Below are 23,869 nucleotides of genomic sequence, written 5' to 3' on the forward strand. Positions count from 1 at the left end.
TGATATTGGTATTATTAACTTTGCTTAGTCCATATTCTCATAATATGCGATAGTCATATGTGAGTTTTAATCTAGTTAATCTAATTTGTTGGCTTTAGTATTGATTGTATCGACTTTTATTCTCGTTGTGGTCTAATGATTTGATTCTATTTTATAATTCTTTATATAATTCATGCTGTAATAGTTTGATACTTGTAACAAACAAATACAATTTAAAAATGGCTAGTATTTGGTACAATCGTTAGAATGTTATTATGTGATATTATCTTTTAGGAATATCTAAATATATTGTATATTATTATATATGTTTTAAGCATATATTTAAGAATATATTATATATCTTTTCTATTCTTACATGACTACTGTTGTATAAATATTATGTATATTCTTGAAGCTTATCAATAAGATTGAAAGGAATTACTCTATTCTTCTCATGGTATCTAAGCTTGGTGTTTAACACAAAAAAAATAATTAATCGTTGTTTGGCAGACTTCCTTTAATTGATGATCTTTGTGTATTTGATTGCTTATGTTTTTGTTCATAATCAACCTTCTAAAGGTGATAAGTTCATTAGTCAGAGTCAAAAGTGTGTTTTTGTTAGCTATCATTTTGTCAAAAATAAATAAAATATATTTTAATATAAGATATTTTGGAACTGTTGGCATGTCATTTATAAATAGCATCGTCTCTCAAAGATGATATCTAAACCATTCTTCCTTATTTCTTGTCTGTTTCTACTTTGGTTGTGATGTGCTTTGTTTGATTCTAACCACTCCATTAAATAAATCATCCAAAAACATATATTATATGAGGAATAGGTGGTTGAAGAAAGAGAAAGCAAAAATAATAATAAAAGAAGGAAATTAATTAGGAAAATAACCTTATATGAAAACACTCATACAATTGGATAACTCATTCACTCCACCTTTAAGAGGAGAAAAAGAAAAACCTTGTTTATGTAATACATGGATACCTAATAATTCATTTATACTTTGGTATAAGACATTTTGGGTTGTCATTTCTGTGCTGTTTCCATGAAATACAATCCAAACTTCCTTCCCTACTTTTAAAGTAAGCAAGAAGTCGTCTTTCTCAGTTTACTACTTTCTGGCTTTGCTCTGTTAAGAAGAAAAAAAAACAGAGGGGGGAAAACTATCGGTTGTTGATCATAGCCAAAAGGTACGCCATCTGCTTTTCCTTTCCCGGCTTTGCTCTTACTCTTTTGAAATAAGCTTAGGCAGGCAGGTTTAACCATGAGAATAGACTTCTTTTATGCTTTAAATCTCTAAAAAGGGGTGAGTATTAGGAAAGGTGCATAAGCACTTGTGTTTGGGATGTATCAACAACTTGTTGCTTCATGCTTATTCAGAGGTTGGGTGATTTATCTTGTAGTCGACCACCTTTTTTTTTATTCGATGCGTTATTTCCACTCAAAACTATATATGGTTGGAAAGCTGGTTTGATAGCCCACTAAAATTATATGAAAATAGGATTTGAAATATATTTAAAAGTGTTTGTTTATATATTATTTAGAAATTGCTTTGATAACATAATTATTATTATACTATTTTGAAATTTGAAATTTCAATATTTAAAAAATTAACTAATTTAAAAAATGTACAGCGAACTAAAAAAGGAACATTAATAAACAAGAAAATTAGCATATATAAAAATTTAAAATAGGATTTGAAATATATTGTTAATATTTTCAATCTAAATTTTAAAATATTTAAATTATGAAAATATGTTGATTTAAAATGATTATAGAACTTATATTTCAAGAAAACCATTATAAAAAGTATTTATTCAAGAAAAACATTTTGTTATGGCCTATTTATGTAGTATTATAAAATGTCGATTTCAAAAATTATTAAAAAGTAATACTAAATAATTAGTTTATATATAAAGAAATTATAGTTTATTAAAATCTGAATTAAAATGCTTTAAACAAAATCTAAAACCAAAATTTTTTTATATGGTAAAATTATTGTTAGAAATTTTAGTATAACAAAAGATATTATTGATATTAGTCACTTACATAACGTACAAACTAAAATAGTTTTACGTGCTTCGTAATTATTTATATGATTAATATTTTAATGATTTAACCATTTAATTTATCAATATAATTGTACTTGTAATGCATGAAAATTTTCGAACCAATTCGATATCTATATCGTATCGATCTAAAATACTCTATATACTAATATATAATCAACGATTGAATTTTTTTACAAAAAGAAAATAGTTAGAAGTTTTAAATTTACATCAAATTTGACATGTATAATCTGCATGAATAGACCATAAAATATAACAGTTGGATCGTTAAAATATTAATTATATAAATAGTTACGAAGTGTGTAAAATTCCTTTAGCTTTTACATATATAAGTGGATCATTCTCCTTAATGTTAATCAATTTTAATTTTGTTATCACATAATATTTAAATTATGAATTAATATTAAATAAAAATAATAAAAATATAAATGTATATAGGTTTAGTATTTGGTACATCGACAACGTACTTTTTTATTCCACAAGTAGTCTTAAAAATTGACATATGTCTCTCTTTTTAAATATGTTACTATACCCTTATAAAACATTTGTCAACCTCCTCACCTTACTTGTAGAGTCTAAAACCTCCACTTACTAAATAATTTCCACAATTTATTATTAATGTTTATTGGACAAAACACGTTAGCGAACAAAATAAATTAATTATAAATAAATACATATATGAAATAAAATATAAATAGAATGATTTATAATTAATTTATTAAATATGAATCACATAAAAACATTAGAAAAAGTTGAAATAAAGAAGAATTGAGATTGTACGAAACGTTGAGGCCTGTGAAACACAGTTTCCTACGATACTTGGAGAAACGTTAGTCGAAATTCTCCTAGGATACAACAACAAAAGTGATCAAAGTAGTAGCACCTCTACAACAATCAACGAACGAATTTTGCCTTTTTCTATCACTGGAATGTTTGAAAAACGAAGAGGAAAATGAAGAGTTTTGAAATGAACAGAATTTCGACATAAAATATTATTTGAATGTGTGTTTAATCCTCTAGAATACACAGCCTTTTATAGGCATTTAGGATAAGGAGCCCAAAATCAATTTTTGATTTAAAAATTAAATCAAATCAGATACTGTCCATATATAAGCAGATTATGTCTGCTGAGGAAAAATAAATTCGTATTCGGCTTAAAATATCCGCATGGACTGGTCCAAACTGTTAGGATCGTCCCGATTAAGCAACAAACAAGTAAAAATAGCAGAAGAAATTGAGAAGATGAACACACAAATTTAACGTGGAAAAACCCCTCTAAAGAGGATAAAAAACCACGGGCAAAGATAATTTTACTATAATGGCAAAAGAATGAAGAGTACAAAATATGGAGATAAAAACTAAACCCGAAAACCCGAAAAACAAAGAACCCGAAAACGTAAACAAAAAATTCTCTGAATGTGTTATGAGTTCTAATCTAATGGGTGTGTCTTATTTCTAAGATTGTAAAAAAGCCTATTTATAGGCTAAATTAGTAAGTCAAATAAACTATACTAATAAATGCTAAATATATTATACTAATAAATACTAAATCTTCTAGAAAGAAAATATATTTTTGTTTAACTTGACTTGCAAGCAATCTCTTAGAATTTGGGTCACACAATTCTAACAATCTCCACCTTGACACGAATTCTTTCAATGCCATCTTTGCCAAAACCCGCCACGGGCCTATCTTGAACTATGCAGGGAATTAACTGAGTCGAATCTATGCTTAGAAGCTGGAAGACTTCTAGCCTTCGACTTGTGCATTGCCAAATCAAAACTAACCCGGGTCTGATTTTCACGAATACAGTGCCCTAACTTTTCAAAACCTGCATCCAAAAGAGAACCTCTCTTCAACGAAACGGTCATACCTTTTTCCCTCGTATGACCAAGTTGCCTCCGCTTCAAATGAGTTGAATTTGACTCCGTAACAGACGAGGGACGTCCGATTTCACCGGTCACTGTAGAACCTTCCAGAATATAAAGACTGCCAGTTCTTTTACCTTTTAACAAAACGAGAGCTCCACGAGATACTTTAATGTCGCTCGACTCGATGTTGATTTTGCATCCTTTCAAGTCTAAAATACTCAAGCAGATGAGATTCTTTCGTAAATCAGGTACATACCTGACATCTGAGAGTGTCCTAATCGTCCCATCGTGTATCCTAATTTTAACAGTACCAATACCGATTATTTTACTAGATGAATCGTTTCCCATGTGCACAACTCCACCTTCAACTGAACTGTATGTGGAAAACCATTCTCTATTGGGACACATATGGAAAGGACATCCTGAATCTAGGATCCACTCAGACGTAAGCTTGGAATTATCGCTCGTTGACACTAACAAGAAATCATCATTGCCTTCATCGACCAAATTAGCACCAGCTACATCTTCCTCGTTACTCTCAGCAGCTCTTTTATTTCGCAGTTTATAACAATCTGCTTTGACGTGACCTAACTTTTTATAATAGTGACACCTTTTGTCTCGTTTCTTTGATGCTACCAAAACGAAAGCTTGCCTATCTGCTTTGCTATTCAAACCAAACTCATTGTCGAGTTTGTCTCTACTCAACAAATAACCCTTCACATCTTCGAACGAGAGTTTGTCTCTGCCATAAATCAGGGTCTCTCTGAAAGACTTGTATGAAGAGGGTAAAGAGCATAATAATAGCATAGCTTGATCTTCATCGTCAATATGAACCTCAACGTTCTTTAAATCATTTAAAAGAGTAATGAATTGACTGATGTGATCTTTAAGAAGCTCACCTTCATTCATGCGAAACGTAAATAGACGTTGTTTCAACACTAAACGGTTAGCCAGAGACTTAGTCGCATAAAGAGTTTCTAACCTTTTCCACAAGGCGAATGAGGTCTTCTCCATCAATACCTCCCGCAATCATCTGTATTCATGAGGCACAATCGGATTGCGACAATGCCTTTTCATCAAGCTCATCCCATTTCATTTGATTTAGATTCTCGTGCTTTTTCCTATAACAACCTTTTTCAAGCCATTTTGAACTAGAATTGCCATCATCCGAACTTGCCACAGATTGAAATTTGTCTCACCATCGAACTTCTCAATTTCAAACCTTGTTGCTGCCATCTCTGAACGGGCTGATCTATGAAAGTTAAACTAGCTCTGATACCACTTGTTAGGATTGTCCCGATTAAGCAACAAACAAGTAAAAATAGCAGAAGAAATTGAGAAGATGAACACACAAATTTAACGTGCACAAATTTAACGTGGAAAAACCCCTCTAAAGAGGATAAAAAACCACGGGCAAAGATAATTTTACTATAATGGCAAAAGAATGAAGAGTACAAAATATCGATATAAAAACTAAACCCGAAAACCCGAAAAACAAAGAACCCAAAAACGTAAACACAAAATTCTCTGAATGTGTTATGAGTTCTAATCTAATGGGTGTGTCTTATTTCTAAGATTGTAAAAGAGCCTATTTATAGGCTAAATTAGTAAGTCAAATAAACTATACTAATAAATGCTAAATATATTATACTAATAAATACTAAATCTTTTCTAGAAAGAAAATATATTTTTGTTTAACTTGACTTGCAAGCAATCTCTTAGAATTTGGGTCACACAATTCTAACACAAACATTTTGGATCGCCCACGTCATGCAGGTGCGCGCCCAACCCCATCAGATTTGGACCTACACCCCCTATGCGTGAGACAAGGTTACAAGCATAGTTATTCAATTATTCTTATAGAGAGTTCACATATATAAGCACATCTCACACTTGGTATTTAACCAATGTGGATCTAAGCCTTTACTTTTTCTCAACAATATTTCCAAGTAGCTTACTTTGAGCATCAATTTCTCATTCACCACTCAACTATTTTGAGCATATGATATGCCATTGTAAAGGACTCATGGAGTAGAATATGAAATCATAAAATTATGATTCAACTCTCCACTTTTACCTATTGAGAATATGTCTCAAAGCTCCCATAAAAGTAATTTTTCCAACAATATTTTTAGACTCCATCAGTAGAGTCAAGAGATTGACAAGTGTCCTATAGGAGTATAGTAAAATATAAAAAAATTAAATATTTTAAAAGAGAGATATAAATTTTTAAAACAACTTGTGGAATAAAAAAATATTGCTAGTATACCAAATAATCACCCATAAATTATTGCTTTAATCAAAAGATAAGAAATAGGTCTAATTTTGAATTAGTTTAAATTAATTTAAAAGAAATTTAATTTCATGATAAAAAATTATATTTCAAAATAATTAGAAAGATTTAATTTTTAAACAATAATTAAAACAAATTTTTAAAAGATGTGTTGTAAAAATATTCAAAGTGTAAAAAGACAATTTATTCCTTCAATGCTTAGGAAAAAATATTCCTTAAAAAAAGATACTTATTAGATATATGTCTATATTAATAAAAAGTAATCTATTAACAAAATCACTTTAATTGCCATAAAAGTAACAATTTAAAAATTTTAACTCTTCAATGGTAGTTAAGATTATGCAAATGAGTTTTCTTTTTTCTTTTTTTAAATATAGGATAATTCAAGTTTTGGTCTTTGTTGTCGCTGTGGTTATTCAGTTTGCTCTCTCAATGGAGTTTGTTATTGCCATCGTTGGCTCTATTGTCGCTAAAGCTGTAGAGTATACGATCTCTCCTATCAAAAACCATGTCAAATACCTTTCCAATCATCAGCAATATGTTGAGACCCTCAAGAACCGAGCTAATAGGCTGAAAGATGCAAGGGACGGAGTGCAGCATTCTGTTGATGCAGCTAAACGAAACGGTGAGGAGATCGAAGGTGATGTTGACAAATGGCTGTCTGCAGTCGACAAAATGATCCTTGAACAAGTAGAGAAAGTGATCCAAGATGAAGAAAAAGCAAAGAAAAAGTGTTTCATTGGTTTGTGTCCTAATTTCAGGACTCGTTACAAGCTTAGCCTAAAAGCTGAAGAGGAGGCAAAGGCTGTTGCCGAGCTACTTGAACATGGCAAGTTTGAAAGGGTTTCCTATCGTGCAGCTCCGCAAGGTATCGTGGTTGCACCAGTTAAAGGTTATGAGGAATTCGAGTCAAGAATGCCAATTTTGAACGGAATAATGGAGGCACTAAAAGATGATAGCGTCAGCGTTGTTGGGGTGCATGGTATGGGCGGGATTGGAAAAACAACGATGGTCAAAGAAATCGCTAGAAAGGTCAAGGGCAAGTTGTTTGATTCGGTTGTCATAGCAACCGTAACTCAAGCCATCGATATTGAGAAGATTCAGAACCAAATTGCAGACTTCTTGGGCTTGAAATTTGAGGAACAGAGTATGGTTGGAAAGGCATTTCGACTACGAGAAAGATTGAAGGAGAAGAGGATTCTGGTTGTGTTGGATGATATTTGGGAAAAGTTAGATATTGAGGAAGTTGGGATTCCTTTGGGAGATGAACACAAGGGATGCAAGTTGTTGTTAACTTCTAGGGAACTCAATGTTTTATTAAATGGGATGGATGCTCAGAAAAATTTTCCCATCGGGGTTTTAAATGAAAAGGAAGCCTGGGACCTGCTCAAGAAGAAGGCTGGCGACTGTGTTGAAAGTTGCGATTTGAAGCCTATAGCTATGGAGGTAGCCAAAAAATGTGCAGGATTGCCAATAGCCATTGCGACAGTTGCAGGGGCTTTGAGAAACAAAAGATTGTTTGAATGGAAGAATGCTTTACGAGAACTGGAGAGGCCTTCGTCAAGCAACTTCACGGGGATAAATGCTGCATATTCAGCTATAGAGTGGAGTTTTAATTATTTAGAAAGCGAGGAAGTTAAGCTGACTTTCTTGCTTTGCAGTGTAATAGGCCATAATGGTCTCGTTGAGGACTTGGTAAGATATACTCTAGGTTTGGGTTTATTTGACGGTGTCTACACTATGGAAGAAGCTAGAAATAAAGTATTGACGGTTGTTGCTAATCTCAAAGCGTCTGCCTTGTTGCTTGATAGTTATAATGATGAGCGCTTTGATATCCATGATGTTGTTTGGGATGCTGCTTTAGCTATTGCATTGAAGGACTATCGTATGCTTGTTTTGAGAGATCATGTTCCAAAGGAGTGGTCCGATAAGGAGAAAATAAATAGCTGGAGTGTGATCAGCTTACGTTGTCCTCAGATTATAGCTAACCTTCCTAAGGAGATGGAGTGTTCAGGTCTTTCCTTCTTCCATATGGCCGGCGCAGTTAAAATTCCTCCCAATTTTTTCAAACAAACCAAAGGCCTCAAAGTCTTAGATTTGTTCAGAATGCAGTTTTCATCCCTACCTAAATCAATTATTCACCTCACAGACCTTCGCATGTTGTGTCTAAAAGGATGTGCAGTTGATGACATAACCATCATAGGAGAGCTCAAGAATTTAGAAATCCTTGACCTTGCTAAGTCAGGTATCAAAGAACTACCTAAGGAGATGGCACAATTGACTCAATTAAGGTTGTTAGATTTGAGTTGGTGTAGAGAACTCGAAATCATCTCACCAAATGTCTTATCAAGTTTATCTGAATTAAAAGAATTATATATGGGTGGAAGCTATGTTGAATGGGAAAAGGAAGGAGTAGCTGAAAATGAGAAGAAAAATGCAAGCCTTGACGAATTAAACAATTTGCCTTGTCTATCTACTTTAGATGTTCATATCCCTGATGCCCAAATGATTCCAAAGCATCGATTCGTTGAAACTTTGGACAAATACGTTATTTGTGTAGGTGGTTATAATAGGTTTGGATGGTACCAAAGTCGTGAATGTTTGAGAACATTGAGGCTCAAGTTATGTACAAACATTCATTTGGACAATGGGTTGAAAATGTTGCTGATAAAGACTGAAGCTTTGTACCTAGAGGGACTTGAAGGCGTCAAGAATGTACTTGTGGAGTTAAATAATGGGAAAAATCTTCCACATTTAAAGAGACTTCACATAAAAAATGGTATGCATGTACAGTATATTACAATGAATGAAATTGGGGTTTCTGAATTATGCTCTATCACACTTGAAAATCTACCGCAACTCATTAGCTTTTGCTCTCAAGATGAAAGGTGTTCCATTATTTCCGAGCCCTTACCACTTTTCAATAAACAGGTATCTATTTGCTTTTATTCGTTATTTCTTATACAACTTTTAGTTAGTAATACTTCTAATAATAAAAATAAATAATACTGTATAATGGTTTTCAGGGTTCAAAAATAAATTTCAAACTCAAAACAAATGGAAATTTAATTTCTAATCCAAACTGACTGCCTAACAAATTTTTTTAATTCTGAAAATGAAATTGGAACCAACAATTCCAACTAAAATTGTCTTTAAAATTTAAAATCATATTTCCAAATTATGTACATTCTATCTTTCCCTTTCCTCTCCTTTTAGATTTTAAAGAACAAAAATAATTTTGTAAATATGTGTAATTTGTTTTCCATCACTTGGAAAGCTTGCAATTAACACCAAAATAATATGGCACAACCAGACATGTCATTGGGTTACGAATTTGAGGAGGTTGATCATCAAAGGATGCGGCAAGTTGGAGCATCTGTTATCACCCTCTCTCGCTAGAAGTCTGGTGCAGCTCCAATGCTTTGAGATAGAGGATTGCAAGCGCTTAAGGGACATAATACTTACAGAGGAAATTGAAGAAGAAAGGAAAGATGTGATTTGTTTCCCTCGATTAAACTCCCTGCAAATAGTGGGTCTTCCAAACCTCATCTTCTTCAACTCAGGAAACCACAATATTGAGTTCCCATTGTTGAAAGAGCTAAAGATTGAGCGTTGCCCCAAGTTAATAGAATTCATTAGTCAGAATAGTAATCAGTCCGGCATTAACGCTCTCTTCAGTGAGAAGGTGATTTATTTCATTACTCTTACGCTTTTATATAATTCTGTTGATTTGTCCTTGTTATTTTGTCTGGCATTATATGAGCTAACTTTTGTACTGGCACGAATTAAATATAGGTTGCATTTCCTAGGTTGGAAAAGATGACAATCAACAAGTTGAGAAATGTGAAAATGATGTTTCATAATGACTTTGCACCAGGTTCTTTTCAAAATCTACGAAAAATAAGAGTTGAGAGACGTGGGAGTCTGAAAAATCTATTTCCAGTGTCAATAGCCAAAGATCTTCCACAACTTGAACATTTAAGCATCACTAATTGTGGAGTGGAGGAGATTGTATCGAAAGGGGAAGGAGTGGAGGAGCAGCCTGTGAGGTTCGAGTTTCCGCAAGTGTCTTCCCTTGAGGTTACATCCCTAAAAGAGCTCAAATGTTTCTATGAAGGGCAACATACAATAGTCTGGCCCCTGTTGAAAATATTGAAAACAGATAGTTCTGCTTTGCTAAAGATAGTGGCTTCGGAACATCTTAGATTAATCCAAGGAAATGAGGAGCCAGTTTTGTTGGTTGAAGAGGTATGTATATCATTACAACTATATTTCTTTTCATGATTTAAGCCACCGTCACATCCATCTCTTGTTGATATATATATTATTTGAAACGGTGGTTGTTTATCCATTTTAATTCAGATTTTTTATGCACTTCTTTCATCTTATTTTTATCATTTTTTATTTCTAAGGTATTGTGCTTTCTTAAAACAAACTATTAATTTTGTTGAGATTTAATCATGGATATCAAACACCAAAATTGTAGATCTTATGTTCTTTTTAAGCATATAGATCAACATTGTGCCTAACTTGTTTATGTTTAATTGGTTTCAAGGTCATTCCCAATTTAGAGGAACTTGAGTTATTAAATTTTGGTGATATGGACCAGTTTCCACCAGCCTTGTTTCAAGATATTAAAGTGTTTGTAGTGCGTGGTGGCTCTCGATCTTCTATATTTCCTTTCGTTCGAAGATTTTACAATTTGGATAGTTTTATACTTTGTGATTTTGATTTCAAATACGTAGTCCCTTGTAAAGGAGACGTTCGGACTCTCACACCAATTAGAAATCTGATGCTGAATCGTGCCATGAATCTTAACCATGTATGGAGGAAAGATTCGGAGTTTGACCATATTCTTTCTAATCTCCAAAACCTCGAAGTTTGGGAATGTGATGATTTGATAAATATTACAGTCTCCTCCTCATCTTTGCAAAATCTCACAACTTTGAATGTGTCATTTTGTCAAATGATGACAAACTTAGTTACACCCTTAGTGGTTAAGAATCTTGTGCAATTAACGAGAATGAGGGTGACGGAGTGCACTAAAATGACAGAAATAGTGGGAAATGGGAGAGACTGCCATCAGACAATAGTTGTGAGTAAATTGAAATGTTTAGAACTAAGATATTTACAGAGCCTCACAAGCTTTTGTTCAAGGAATTACACCTTCAACTTCCCTTGTTTGGAAGAATTAGTTGTGGAATGCTGTCCTAGATTAAAGACCTTTACTGAAGGAGTTTTAAGCACCCCACAGTTACAAAGAGTAAAACAGTCGAGTTCCCGTGAGAAATGGAGTTGGGCAAGTGACTTAAATACCACCATACAACAGCTCTACACGGAAAAGGTAAAAGTTAATTAATAAGTTCATAAAACTAGTTAGCTTCTTCCTGTGCTAATACAATTAATTTTATTAATACTTCATTAATCATTGAAGAGTGTTTATCGTTATTTTGTTATTGTTTGCATTTTCTATTTATGATTACTATCTAATGGAATAATATTATACTTTTTTTTTTTAGGATGGATTCTTTGACGGAAACTTTTTGGACATCTCTGACACAATTCCCAAGTCAATAGAAATATGGATTAGAAACCCTCAAGAAATTTTGGGCCTCAAAAACCTTGTTTCGTTGCATTTTTATAAATGTAGTAGCTTGAAATACATATTTACTTCGTCTATGCTTTTGAGCCTCAATCAACTAGAAGTGATAAAAGTAAAAGAATGCAGTTCAATGGAACAAGTGGTTAGGGAGGAAGCAATGACAGATAAATTCACATTTCTTGCACTCTTCACCATAAGAATTGAGTTGTGTTCCAACTTGACAAATTTCTATTTGGGAAGTCAAGCTCTTGAATTTCCAGAGCTGAGAAATATCACGATAGCTGAGTGTCCAAAAATGACTACATTTTCTTCCTCAGTTTCAAGAGGAAGTGGTGATGCAAGTGAAAATGTGGTTGGCGAGGGGGGCATCTATGATAACCCTGCAATTTTTTTCAGCAATAAGGTAAGTTTAGTATTCAATATTTATCTGCACAACTTATTTCACATTTTCCTTTTATTTGATTAATTTATATGAGTGTGTCTGGTCTATATATATATATTAGAATTAATGTCACGTGATACGTGTTGTAAAAATTAATATAATAAAATCCATAAAAATATTAATAAATAATATAATATTTTTAATTTGAAGTTTAAAGTATAAATAAATATATAAAATAAGAATAAAGGAAAAACTTAAAAGTGAAATACTAATAAACAATAAGAATTTAAGAGAAGTTTTAAAGTGAAATATTAATGGACAATAAATAATAAAATAATAATAGAAAATAAAATAAGAAAACTAATCTTCATCTATTTTAATTTGAAGAATATTTGATGTATTAGCAGTACACAATTTTATGTATCATCGGTGAATAAGAACATACAATTATCATTAAATACCACAAAAAAATAGTAAAAGGTTTATAAATAAATACTAATAAATTTATCTAAACATAATTAAATAAAAATTAATTATAATTAAATGTTAAAATCCTAAATCCTAAACTTGAAATTCTAAGCCCTTAAACATAAGATCTTAAATCCGAAAGTTATTAATATTTATTTATAATAGCTACGACTAGTGTTAAATAAATTTTCATCTTTTTAGCTTTTGAACTTGCATTTTGTCAAATCACCTCAAAATGAATGAAAAGTTTATGTTTGTTAACTTCGCTTATGTGGCAATCCATGTGTATGCAAAATTAGCAATTAATTAATTTTAAAATATTTTATATATTTTAAATATTTTATAAAATTTTCTAAATAAAATAAAATTAATTGTTAACATGTCATCTACAGCAATCTAGTGTATATAACATCAAGAAAGTTAACAAATGTCAATTTTTTCTACTTTGAATGATTTGACAAATAACACAAGTTTAAAGAGTAAAAGAAATAAAAATTAAAATAGAGAGCTAAAATGAATTTTTTTTATAAGGTTGGAGGGTTAAATAAATTATCTATGCCCAACTCTTTTTAAGATAACTCATTAAATAACTTAAGTAATTAATGTAAATCAGTAATGGAAACTACATAAATATGTGAGTCCAACTTAATTAGAAACAAGCATATTCCCCTGTCGAATCGCATCAATAATAATCATTCAACAATCATTATAGTATATATGAAAGCTCCAAGTTGTATAGAAAAAGGCTTCTTTCTTTAAAAAGAAGAAGAAAAAAAAAAAACAAATTTTGCTTTAGGTTAGATTTATGCTGCTGAACATTTCATCTAAGTAAAAAAGGTCCACGTCTGCTAGCTATATTTATCAGTTTATAAATCTTCATGCTCATCTACACTTTTTGATTGTGTTTGTAAGTAAAGAAGGAAGAGTTATGATGTTATCTTATAATGAAATTTATTTCAACAGGTTGTCATTCCTCGTTTGCAGCATCTGGAATTGTCCTTCGTTAACATTCATGAGATATGGCACCACCCATCCTCCCCATCTGTCGGATTCCTAAATTCCTTGCAAGTGAAGAGGTGTCACAATTTGAAATACCTGTTCCCATATTTCTTGGTAAAAGATCTTGTGCAACTCCGACGCCTTGAAATTTTGGACTGTAATATGATGGAACAAGTAATATTCACGAATGGATTGGTTGAAGAACATCAAGCGAGGAATCAGATGTTTTTCTCTGAACTAGAATTGCTGTGGCTAAAAGACCTTCCCAAACTCACAAGTTTCTGCTTTGAGAATTACTTTGAATTCCAATGTTTGACTGATTTAGAACTAACAAATTGTCCATTGCTAAAAACATTGATCACTAAATGTGTATCCGAAGGTGAACCTGAAATTGGCCAACATGTACAAGCGAGTAACTTGGAGGTTCATAACTCATCTCTCCTCAATGAAAAGGTCATTTCTTTACTGGTTCTCCTTTTAATTTATGTTGCTTCCATTGATCTTATTCATTTGAAGTTCTTTCTTTTCCATGCATATTTCAGTTATTAACCTAATGAAATGATTTAGCAGGTTGTTTTCCCTAGTTTGGAGAAGTTGCGGATTTAGAATTGTGATTCGTTAGAACAAATTATTGAGTCAAGGAGTCATTCTTGATGAGTCACATCAACATCACCGCTCAATCTATTATGGCTGAAACAGAGACGACCAAGTTTGTATTTCCCAAACTAATAAACCTCGGATTGGATAAGGTGCCGAGATTGAAAAGTTTCTACTCTAGGATGCATACCACCCGTGGCCTTCATTGAAACAAATGGACATTATTGAATTCCCCAAAGTACAGATATTTACTCCACAATGTCCTGAGTGTCAGGTTGGAATCTCAAACCAACAACCCTTGTTTTGCGTCAACGAGGTGAGCTCACTAATAGTTTCATACTCCATGTTCATTACTTGAGATTACCTATAAAATGCCTTTTGAAATAACTAATATTCTCACCTTCCTTTTAAATTTATGAGAAAGAAAATGGAAATGATATTCATTTCGTAGTCTAGTTCTTACCAATTCAAAACTCTTTGATCAATGTTTAATATATTCGTTGCCATCCGGGACACTTTCCTCAGTATTAGAAGAACCGACATCAAGACGAATGATATGGTGAAGGGATATGTGATGGATGACTCTCATTGCGGTGTTTCCAAAACCTTAAACTTCTTAACCTCCAATTCTTTCCCGAGGCATCCACTACTCTTCCATATTCATTCATTCGGTCACTACCAATGCTTCATAAGCTTGTTATAGACAATGCTTCCATTTGTCAAATAGTACAATCTGAAGGACTCAATGACGACGAAAGGCATACATCGCCGTTCTATCGCCTAAAGGAATTAAGTTTGTGTCAACTTCCGAGTTGACGTTAAAGACTTTGAACCATCTTTCTTGTCTTTCAAAAATCTAACAACACCGGAAGTTTCAAGATGCCATGGGTTCATCAATTTAATCGCATGCTCAACACTAAGTGCCCGATGCTCTTGGAAAGATTGAGCATAGATGATTGTGGGATGATAGAGGAAATCATAGCGTGTGAGGCCGAAGAAATGCAGGGCGGCATTGTATTTCCCAAACTGCAGTATTTGCAACTAAGCTGTCTGCCATGTCTAGCAAGCTTTTCCTTGGCCCATCACTCGTTGGAATTCCCAGTCTTGCTAATGGTGAAGGTGACAAAGTGTCCCAAAATGAGGAATTTCTGCCAAGGAGATTTAAGCACACGAAGGCTGGAACAAATGCACTTAACAAGAGATGAGGAAGGAGAACAGCAGTGGGAAGGCGACCTTAACACTACCATAAAACATATGTTCGATGAAATGGTGCAAATCATTTAAAGGATTTAAATTCATGTGTTTTTACATACATACATAGTTAACTGAATAATTCTTGGTTTGTTATGATCATGCACAGAATGTGCAAAATTCTGAGGTGACGGAGGTTACTGATCAGTTGCCCAAGTTGGAATAAGGAAATATGTATGGGTGCTTATGCGAAAAGCTCAGTTTCGTTTCAAATCAAAACAAATGGTAATTGACTTCTATTTTCATTGTGGCTTAACTAATGCTTTATAAAGTGACCATAGAGACGCCCTTTTTATTGTAGGTTGAGTTGCTCTACTGAAGCACATGGCTGCATCTGTTGGTAGAACGTGAAAGGTTATTTCAGTTTTTGTAAAACTACAATTTGAACTGTTCTATTTCACAACATAACCTCAATATTGAATTTCAAGTGCATCATGCATGACATTGGGAACTACAAACATGCTGTTAAGTTTAGTTCCCATGCAAAGGTGGCCATGCACGACATGCAAAGGTGGTCATGCTCGAAGGAATAGCGACAGCGTGGTGCCCTGTGTGCAAAGAATGAAGTTTGAAGTCGCCAATCCACTTGCTGCTTTTTAGTTCCATTTTGATTGTTTTGTAATCTAGTTCATGTTGAACTAAGTAGGTAAATGTTTTGATATTGATTGATGAAAAGTCGACAATGCAAGTTGTACAAGCTAATCTTGTAAGTTTCAATGCAAATTAGTGGAGTTAGGTAGTTGATTAGGTGATTACTTGTTTGTTTTACTTGTTGACTGAAATATGTAATGGCTTAATGCCTTATTGTGTGTTAATGAAAAAATATCAGCTCATTTTTCATTCATTCTTCTTCTCTCTTTTCTGTTATTCACTTGCTAGTTTCATTTTTCATTTTTTGCTTCGAGTTTGTTTCTTCACCAAGGCTCGAGGCTTGCTATTCAAGCAAGATACAAAACGACTGTTATTGTCTCTTTGTTCCAACAATTGGTATCTAGAGCTTCATTCTTAGTGGACTGTTGTATTAAACTAAGAAAGTGAATGTCTTCCTCAAGTTTTTCACCAATGACCCCACCGGTCTTCAATGGAGATGGCTTCCACATATGGTGGTCAAGATGAAGACTTACTGCAGGCCTTTGATCTGTGGGAAGTTGTTAACACAGATCTTGAGCCAGACCACCGAGGCTAATCCCACAAGAGCTCAGATAAGGCAAGACATCTTGATGAGAGGACCAAAAGGCATAAAGCCATGTCTCGCATCCGTAAGCGTGTATCGATGTCATCTTCACGAATTATGGCTGTGAGACTCCAAAACAGGCTGGGATAAGCTTAAGGAGGAGTTTCAAGGCTTTGAGAGAACAAGGCAACAAAGACTATTAAATTTGAGAAGGATTTGAGAATCTAAAGATGAAGGAAGAAGAAAGCAGTGAAGCGATAAGATGCGAGTAATCATAGCAGATGGTTAAAAGATAAGGCTCCTTGGTGAGCACTTTGATGAGGCAAGAATTGTAGAAAAGGTCCTCTCCACTTTGCCCGAGAGATATGAGGCCAAGATATCCTCCTTAGAGGACTCAAGAGACCTTGCTACCATCTCTTTGGTGAGCTAATCAACACTTTCTATGCTCAGAACAAAGGAGAGCTAGCAGAGTGAAGATCACCGGAAGGTGCTTTCAATGCCAAGGCGGAGAAGCCTCGAGCTTCAAAGCTCCAAGAGGCAAAAGGCCTTGGAAAAACAGCCTAAGATCGACATGCAAGGAGTAATGACCAGCCCTGCAGACATTGCAAGAGGCCAGTCATCCGGAAGACAGATCTTGGTTTAGGCGGATGCAAGATGCCAACACCTTGCAAGAAGAAGGGCCATGTTGAAAGGGTGCAGAAAAGCAGGAGTAAGCCAAGGCGTAATCAATTTCAAAGATCAAAGGTTGAAGCTCGAGTAGGCGAGGACAAGAATGACCAAGAAGAAACAGTCTTTCTTTGTTTCTCGCTTATTGCTCGTAAGAAATGCTCAAAAGGTTGGTTCTTTGGACGGTGGTTGCACTAACCACATGTCACCAGATGCCTCCTTGTTTAAAACCTTGGACGAAGTTATAAAACCAAGGTCAAGGTTGGAAATGGTCATTTATAAGGATGAAGGAAGAGGAGAAGTCTTGATATGTACTCCCACAGCAACAAGATCATTCCAAATGTCTTGTTGGTGCCAAAGATTGATGAAACCTTCTCAAAGATAGCTCAACCGCCGAGAAAGGTTATTGTTGTGTTCAAGGACAAACAATGCCACATTATCGATCCAAGTGGATCAAGCCTTATGACGATACCACAATGACCGATAAATGCTTTGAGGTTCACTGGGCAAATGACTCAAACTCAAGATACATGACTCTGTTGATGACTCCAAGCTTTGGCATCAAAGGCTTGGACATGCCAACTTCAGATCAATGGCTCGAATGGCCAAAGAGGGTTTGGCAGAGAACTTCACCAGCTCAGTGGAGCATGATGATGTATGTGAAGTTTGCCAGATGGGGAAACAGGCAAGACTGCCATTTCTTACAAATTCAGCTTGGAGAGCTACTGAAAGACTGCAGCTGGTGCACTCTGATGTATGTGGCCCGATGAGGACTGAATCACTCAGCAAAAACAGGTATTTCATCCTCTTCATTGATGATCTTACAAGGTTTTGCTGGATTTTCTTCTTAAAACACAAGTCTGAGGTAGCTCAAGTGTTTGTGAAGTTTAAAACTGCTGTAGAGAAAGAAACAGGTTGCAAGCTGAAATCGATAAGGACAGACAATGGCACTGAGTACACTTCAGCTCAGTTTCAAGCCATTTGCAATGATGCTGGTATCAAACATCAGCTTACAAATGTCTACACACCTCAGCAGAATGGGGTAGCTGAAAGAAAGAACAGAAGCCTGATGGATATGGCCAGATGTCTCCTGTTTGAAAAGAAACTGCCCAAAACCATGTGGGCTGAGGCGAAGAACACCGCAGCATTTACCTTGAGCAGGCTTCCTACCAAAGCTCTTGCATCCGAGACACCTTTCGAGGCTTGGTTCAGTTTCAAGCCTTCTTTGGCACATCTGAAGGTATTTGGTTGCCTGTGTTATGCACAAATACCAGCAGCAAAGAGAGACAAGCTCTCTAAAAGGGCTCAACCAGGTGTTCTAGTAGGCTACTATTTCGATCAAGAAGGGCTACAGGGTTCGGATCCCTTGACAAACAAAGTCCAGGTGAGCAGAGATGTCATCTTTGATGAAAAAGCCTGCTGGAATTGGGAGAAAAATGAGCCAGAAGCAGTTTCAAAAGACCTAGTGCCTAATCAAGCTGAACTTGAGCAGCTAGGACCTGAAATGGATGTTGATGATGTGCCTGTGAGAGGCACAAGGCCCCTAGATGATATTTATGAAAGGGCACAGGTTGCAATAGCAGAACCTAGCAGTTTTGAAGAGGCTGAGGCAGATGAAGGCTGGAAACTAGCTATGGTCAATGAAATCAACATGATTGAGAAGAACCAGACATGGGAGCTACTTGATAAACTCTTTGGAAAGAAGACCATTGGAGTAAAATGGGTCTATCGAGTAAAATGAAATGCGATGGCGGTCTGAACAAGCTAAAAGCCGTGCTTGTTGTCAAAGGATTTAGCCAAAGGTATGGTGCGGACTACCGGAGACATTTGCACCAAGAGCAGTGCTTGACACGATTAGAATGATAGTTGCCTTGGCTGCTCAACATCAGTGGACCATTCATCAGCTTGATGTTAAGTCTGCATTTCTTAATGGTTTCCTGGAAGAAGAGATCTACATCGAGCAGCCTCAAGGATTTGTGATCACTGACAAAGAACACATGGTGTACAGACTGAAAAAGGCTTTATATGGCCTGAAACAGGCTCCTCGAGCCTGGTATGCTCGAATTGACTCTTACTTGCTCAGTTTGGAATTTGAGAGAAGTCCCAGTGAACCAACACTGTATGTGAAGAAGAACCAAGCTGAAACTCAGCTTATCCTGTCACTCTATGTTGATGATTTATTGGTAACTGGAGGAGATAGAAGAATGCTCGAAGATTTCAAAAGAAAAATGATGGAAATGTTTGAAATGTCTGATTTAGGCAGAATGAACTACTTCCTTGGAATGGAAGTGAAGCAAACAGAAAAGGGAATCTTTCTTAGTCAGATTTCTTTTACTATGAAGATCCTGGATAAGTTCTCTATGAAGAACTGCAAGCCAACAAGCACACCAATGGCTGTTGGAGTGAAGCTTTCGAGGCAAGGGAGTGGTGAACCAATTTGCGAGACTATGTACAAGAGTCTCATTGGTAGTCTGTTGTATTTGACTGCAATAAGACCCGATATCATGTTTCTTTGTTAGTGTGCTATCGAGATACATGAATTGCTGCAATGATCAGCACTTTCAAGCGACTAAAAGAGTGCTAAGATACATCAAAGGCACCATTGATCATGGTGTATTGTTCAAAAGGTTTGAAAACATGAAGCGATAGGCTATGTTGATAGTGGTGAAATTTGGATCGAGTGATGACATGAGGAGCACATCCGGATATGCATTTAGTCTTGGCTCGGGCATGTTTTTTTGGAGTTCTAAGAAACAAAGTCGTGGCACAATCAATGCAGAAGTTGAATATGTTCTTCTTTGCATCTGCGTGAATCAAGCCATATGGCTTAGAAAAATCTTGGTGATTTAAACCAAAACCAAAAGAGGCAACAGAGATTTATTGTGACAACAAATCTGCTGTTGCAATTGCAAAAAATCCCATTTTTCATGGTAGAACCAAGCACTTCAATATTAAGTTGCATGTTATAAGGGAGATGGAACAAGCTCATGAAATCGAGCTGATTCATTGCAATTCAGAAGTGCAAATTGCTGATATCTTCACAAAGGCACTCAATGTGTCTAAATTTGTTAAATTCAAAAGGGAATTAGGTGTTACTAGCATGGAAACTAAGGAGGAGTGTTAAGTTTAGTTCCCATGCAAAGGTGGCCATGCACGACATGCAAAGGTGGCCATGCACGACATGCAAAGGTGGTCATGCTCGAAGGAATAGCGAAAGCCATGGTGCCCTTGTGCAAAGAATCGAAGTTTGAAGTCGCCAATCCACTTGTCGTTTTTAGTTCCATTTTGATTGTTTTGTAATCTAGTTCATGTTGAACTAAGTAGGTAAATGTTTTGATATTGATTGGTGAAAAGTCGACAATGCAAGTTGTACAAGCTAATCTTGTAAGTTTCAATGCAAATTAGTGGAGTTAGGTAGTTGATTAGGTGATTACTTGTTTGTTTTACTTGTTGACTGAAATATGTAATGGCTTAATGCCTTGTTGTGTGTTAATGAAAAAATATCAGCTCATTTTTCATTCATTCTTCTTCTCTCTTTTCTGTTATTCACTTGCTAGTTTCATTTTCTGTTTTTTGCTTCTGAGTTTGTTTCTTCACCAAGGCTCGAGGCTTGCTATTCAAGCAAGATACAAAATAGCCCGTTATTGTCTCTTTGTTCCAACACATGCAAACTTTTACTAGTAAGGTTGACCCCTGTTTGTTATGATCATGCACAGAATGTGCAAAATTCTGAGGTGACGGAGGTTACTGATCAGTTGCCCAAGCTGGAATAAGGAAATATGTATGGGTGCTTATGCGAAAAGCTCAGTTTCGTTTCAAATCAAAACAAATGGTAATTGACTTCTATTTTCATTGTGGCTTAACTAATGCTTTATAAAGTGACCATAGAGACGCCCTTTTTATTGTAGGTTGAGTTGCTCTACTGAAGCACATGGCTGCATCTGTTGGTAGAACGTGAAATGTTATTTCAGTTTTTGTAAAACTACAATTTGAACTGTTCTATTTCACAACATAACCTCAATATTGAATTTCAAGTGCATCATGCATGACATTGGGAACTACAAACATGCAAACTTTTACTAGTAAGGTTGACCCCTGTTTTAATATTCCAATTCTTCTTAAAGGTGGATGGATTTGCCAACTTTTGATGGTTACCATATCAATATCAGCTTGTGGTTTAGACGATGTGATTAAGATTGCTATACATGCTGTGTTTGTGCTTGTGTCATCTTTCTTGTTCTCTCTATAAAGATTATTACGTACTTATTTCTATGCAATCTCACAATTTTCTGATGAAAAAAGTTAAAGCTAATAACTCCGTTCCCAAGTTTCCCATATTCATTCTCACAAAAACATAAATGATAAAAACCCCATTTCTCTTTTAGCCAATAGGAGAAACAATCTAAAGTTAGAATAAAACAAACCAATGCCATGTCTATATTGAATTAAATCGCATGCATACATGTATCAATTGTTCTGTAGTGAACAGCAGTCACGTTATATTCAACTATGGCATCTCCATTCTTATTAAACAAGCTACAATGTGATTATTCAAGTGCTATCCATGTGATTATTCTTATATTTAAATATAATAAGTTCATTTAATAATTTTTATAATAAATATAATAATTCAATCAATATCAATTAAGCGAATTTTTAATCAATCAGTTGAATTTAATCTGATTATAAAAAGTCAATAATCCAAACTTATTCAGGTCGGATTCAAATGAGCTTGAAAGGGATTTATTGGAAAATTCAATCTTCAAACTCAAGTGATTTGAATTTTGTTAGGGATTGGCCCGGTTAAGCAACGAACAAGTAAAAATAATGAAAGAAATTAAGAAATTGAACACACAAATTTAACATGTTAAAACCCCTCCAAAGAGGATAAAAAATCACGAGTAAAGATAATTTTACTATGATGGCAAAAGAATGAAGAGTACAGAAGATGAAGATAAAAACTAAATCCTAGAAACCAAATTCATAGGTCAAATAATAATAAAATAATTTAGATTAATCGAGTTTGATTAAAATAAATAAATACAATCTAACTATTGATAACAAGTGCTATCCATGTGATTATTCTTATATTTAAATATAATAAGTTCATTTAATAATTTAATCAATATCAATTAAGCGAATTTTAATCAATCAATTGAATTTAATCGATTATAAAAAGTCAACAATCCAAACTTATTCAATTCGGATTCAAATGAACTTAAAAGGAATTTATTGGAAAATTCAATCTTCAAACTCAAGTGATTTGAACTTTGTTAGGGATTGACCCGGTTAAGCAACGAACAAGTAAAAATAGCAAAAGAAAATAAGAAATTGAACACACAAATTTAACATGTTAAAACTCTTCCAAAGAGGATAAAAAATCACGGGTAAAGATAATTTTACTATGATGGCAAAAGAATGAAGAGTACAAAAGATGAAGATAAAAACTAAATCCCGAAAACCATATTCATAGGTCAAATAATAATAAAATAATCTAGATTAATCAGAATTTGATTAAAACAAATAAATACAGTTTAACTAGAATATTATTTCTCAAATTTGACTGAAATAGGAGTTATACTCAACAAACTCAAACATAAAATGAATGATTTGAATTGAAATGGTGTGAGGCCCCATTATGCTGTCAACGAAATCTAAAGATTGGGGCCCCAAACCATTCAAATTCCAGGACTGTTGGATGCAAGCTAAAGAGTTAGATCGACTTATTCATGATCGATGGAAGGAAATGGAGGTTCACGGCCAGGCAAATCAGACCTTGAGAATGAAACTAAGTCATTTAAAGTGTTCTCTGAAAGTGGAACAAAATTTCTTTTGGTAGTTTGGATCATTGAATCCGCTTGATAGAAAATGAAGTGGAGGATGTTGATAAAAGGGGCGATATTTCGGTCATGACCGAGGAGGATGTCAACCGTGGAAAAGAGATTACGGGTGAATTATGGAAACTTAACCGTTCTCCAGAAATCTTATGGAGACAAAAGTCTAGAGTGAAGTGGATTGGGGAAGGCGACCGTAATGCAAGTTTCTTCCAGTGCAAAGCCAAATTTAGAGCTAGGAGTAATTGCATTGAAGGTCTATTTGCGAGCGGATTTCTTGTCCGAACTTAGTCAAAAATGCAATTTGGGAATACTTCCGAAAACAGTTCTGTGGCGTTCATTGGGACAAACCTACTTTAAGGGGTTCGGATTTTAAGATATCTTTGCTTCTTCCCAATGGTCTCAAAGCATGTTTTGGTGTTTGAGTCTGATTCAATGGTTGCGTTGACAGGCCTGCCTCCTATGTGGCTTGGCTGTTGTTTATTGCACCTTTGTACTTCAAAATAATTTCAACTCTTTCAATCCGAATTAAATTGATTCGAACTTTAAAATAATGAGTGATAAACTTAAAGTTATCTTATTAGAAAATTTAAACTTCAAAATAATTTGAGTGACTTAAACTTAAATTTAACTTTAATATGAAACTGATTTGAATCAAAATGATTTTAAAATTTCT

The 23,869-nt window shown here is 34.5% G+C and overlaps 2 protein-coding genes across 4 annotated transcripts in view; both read left to right on the forward strand.

Moving 5' to 3' along the window:
* Positions 1-1,077: 1,077 nt before the first annotated feature.
* The window catches only part of LOC105775681 (uncharacterized), a 139,905-nt gene continuing 117,113 nt past the window's right edge, over positions 1,078-23,869 (forward strand). Inside the window, exons 1-4 of the mRNA XM_052621577.1 lie at positions 1,078-1,179; positions 6,598-9,151; positions 9,534-9,905; positions 10,016-10,269. Coding sequence (XP_052477537.1) covers positions 6,653-9,151; positions 9,534-9,905; positions 10,016-10,269 — 3,125 coding nt within the window. The 5' untranslated portion in view covers positions 1,078-1,179; positions 6,598-6,652. The remainder of the gene's footprint in view (positions 1,180-6,597; positions 9,152-9,533; positions 9,906-10,015; positions 10,270-23,869) is intronic.
* On the forward strand, positions 15,124-21,547 carry LOC128033648 (disease resistance protein UNI-like). Of its 3 annotated transcripts, none has more exons than XR_008189635.1 (3): positions 15,124-15,537; positions 15,629-15,744; positions 21,268-21,547. XR_008189635.1 is itself a non-coding variant. In XM_052621582.1 (2 exons), exons 1-2 carry the CDS (start codon positions 15,148-15,150, stop codon positions 21,130-21,132), a joined length of 447 nt encoding a protein of 148 aa, XP_052477542.1. In that variant the 5' UTR covers positions 15,124-15,147; the 3' UTR covers positions 21,133-21,147. The 3 variants fall into 3 exon arrangements, 1 of the variants encoding a protein (XP_052477542.1); XR_008189634.1 differs by lacking the exon at positions 21,268-21,547 and adding an exon at positions 15,821-16,047; XM_052621582.1 differs by lacking the exons at positions 15,629-15,744; positions 21,268-21,547 and adding an exon at positions 21,076-21,147.

The sequence above is a fragment of the Gossypium raimondii genome, chromosome 10, assembly GCF_025698545.1.
Source record: "Gossypium raimondii isolate GPD5lz chromosome 10, ASM2569854v1, whole genome shotgun sequence".
In the NCBI taxonomy this organism is placed as follows: domain Eukaryota; kingdom Viridiplantae; phylum Streptophyta; class Magnoliopsida; order Malvales; family Malvaceae; genus Gossypium; species Gossypium raimondii.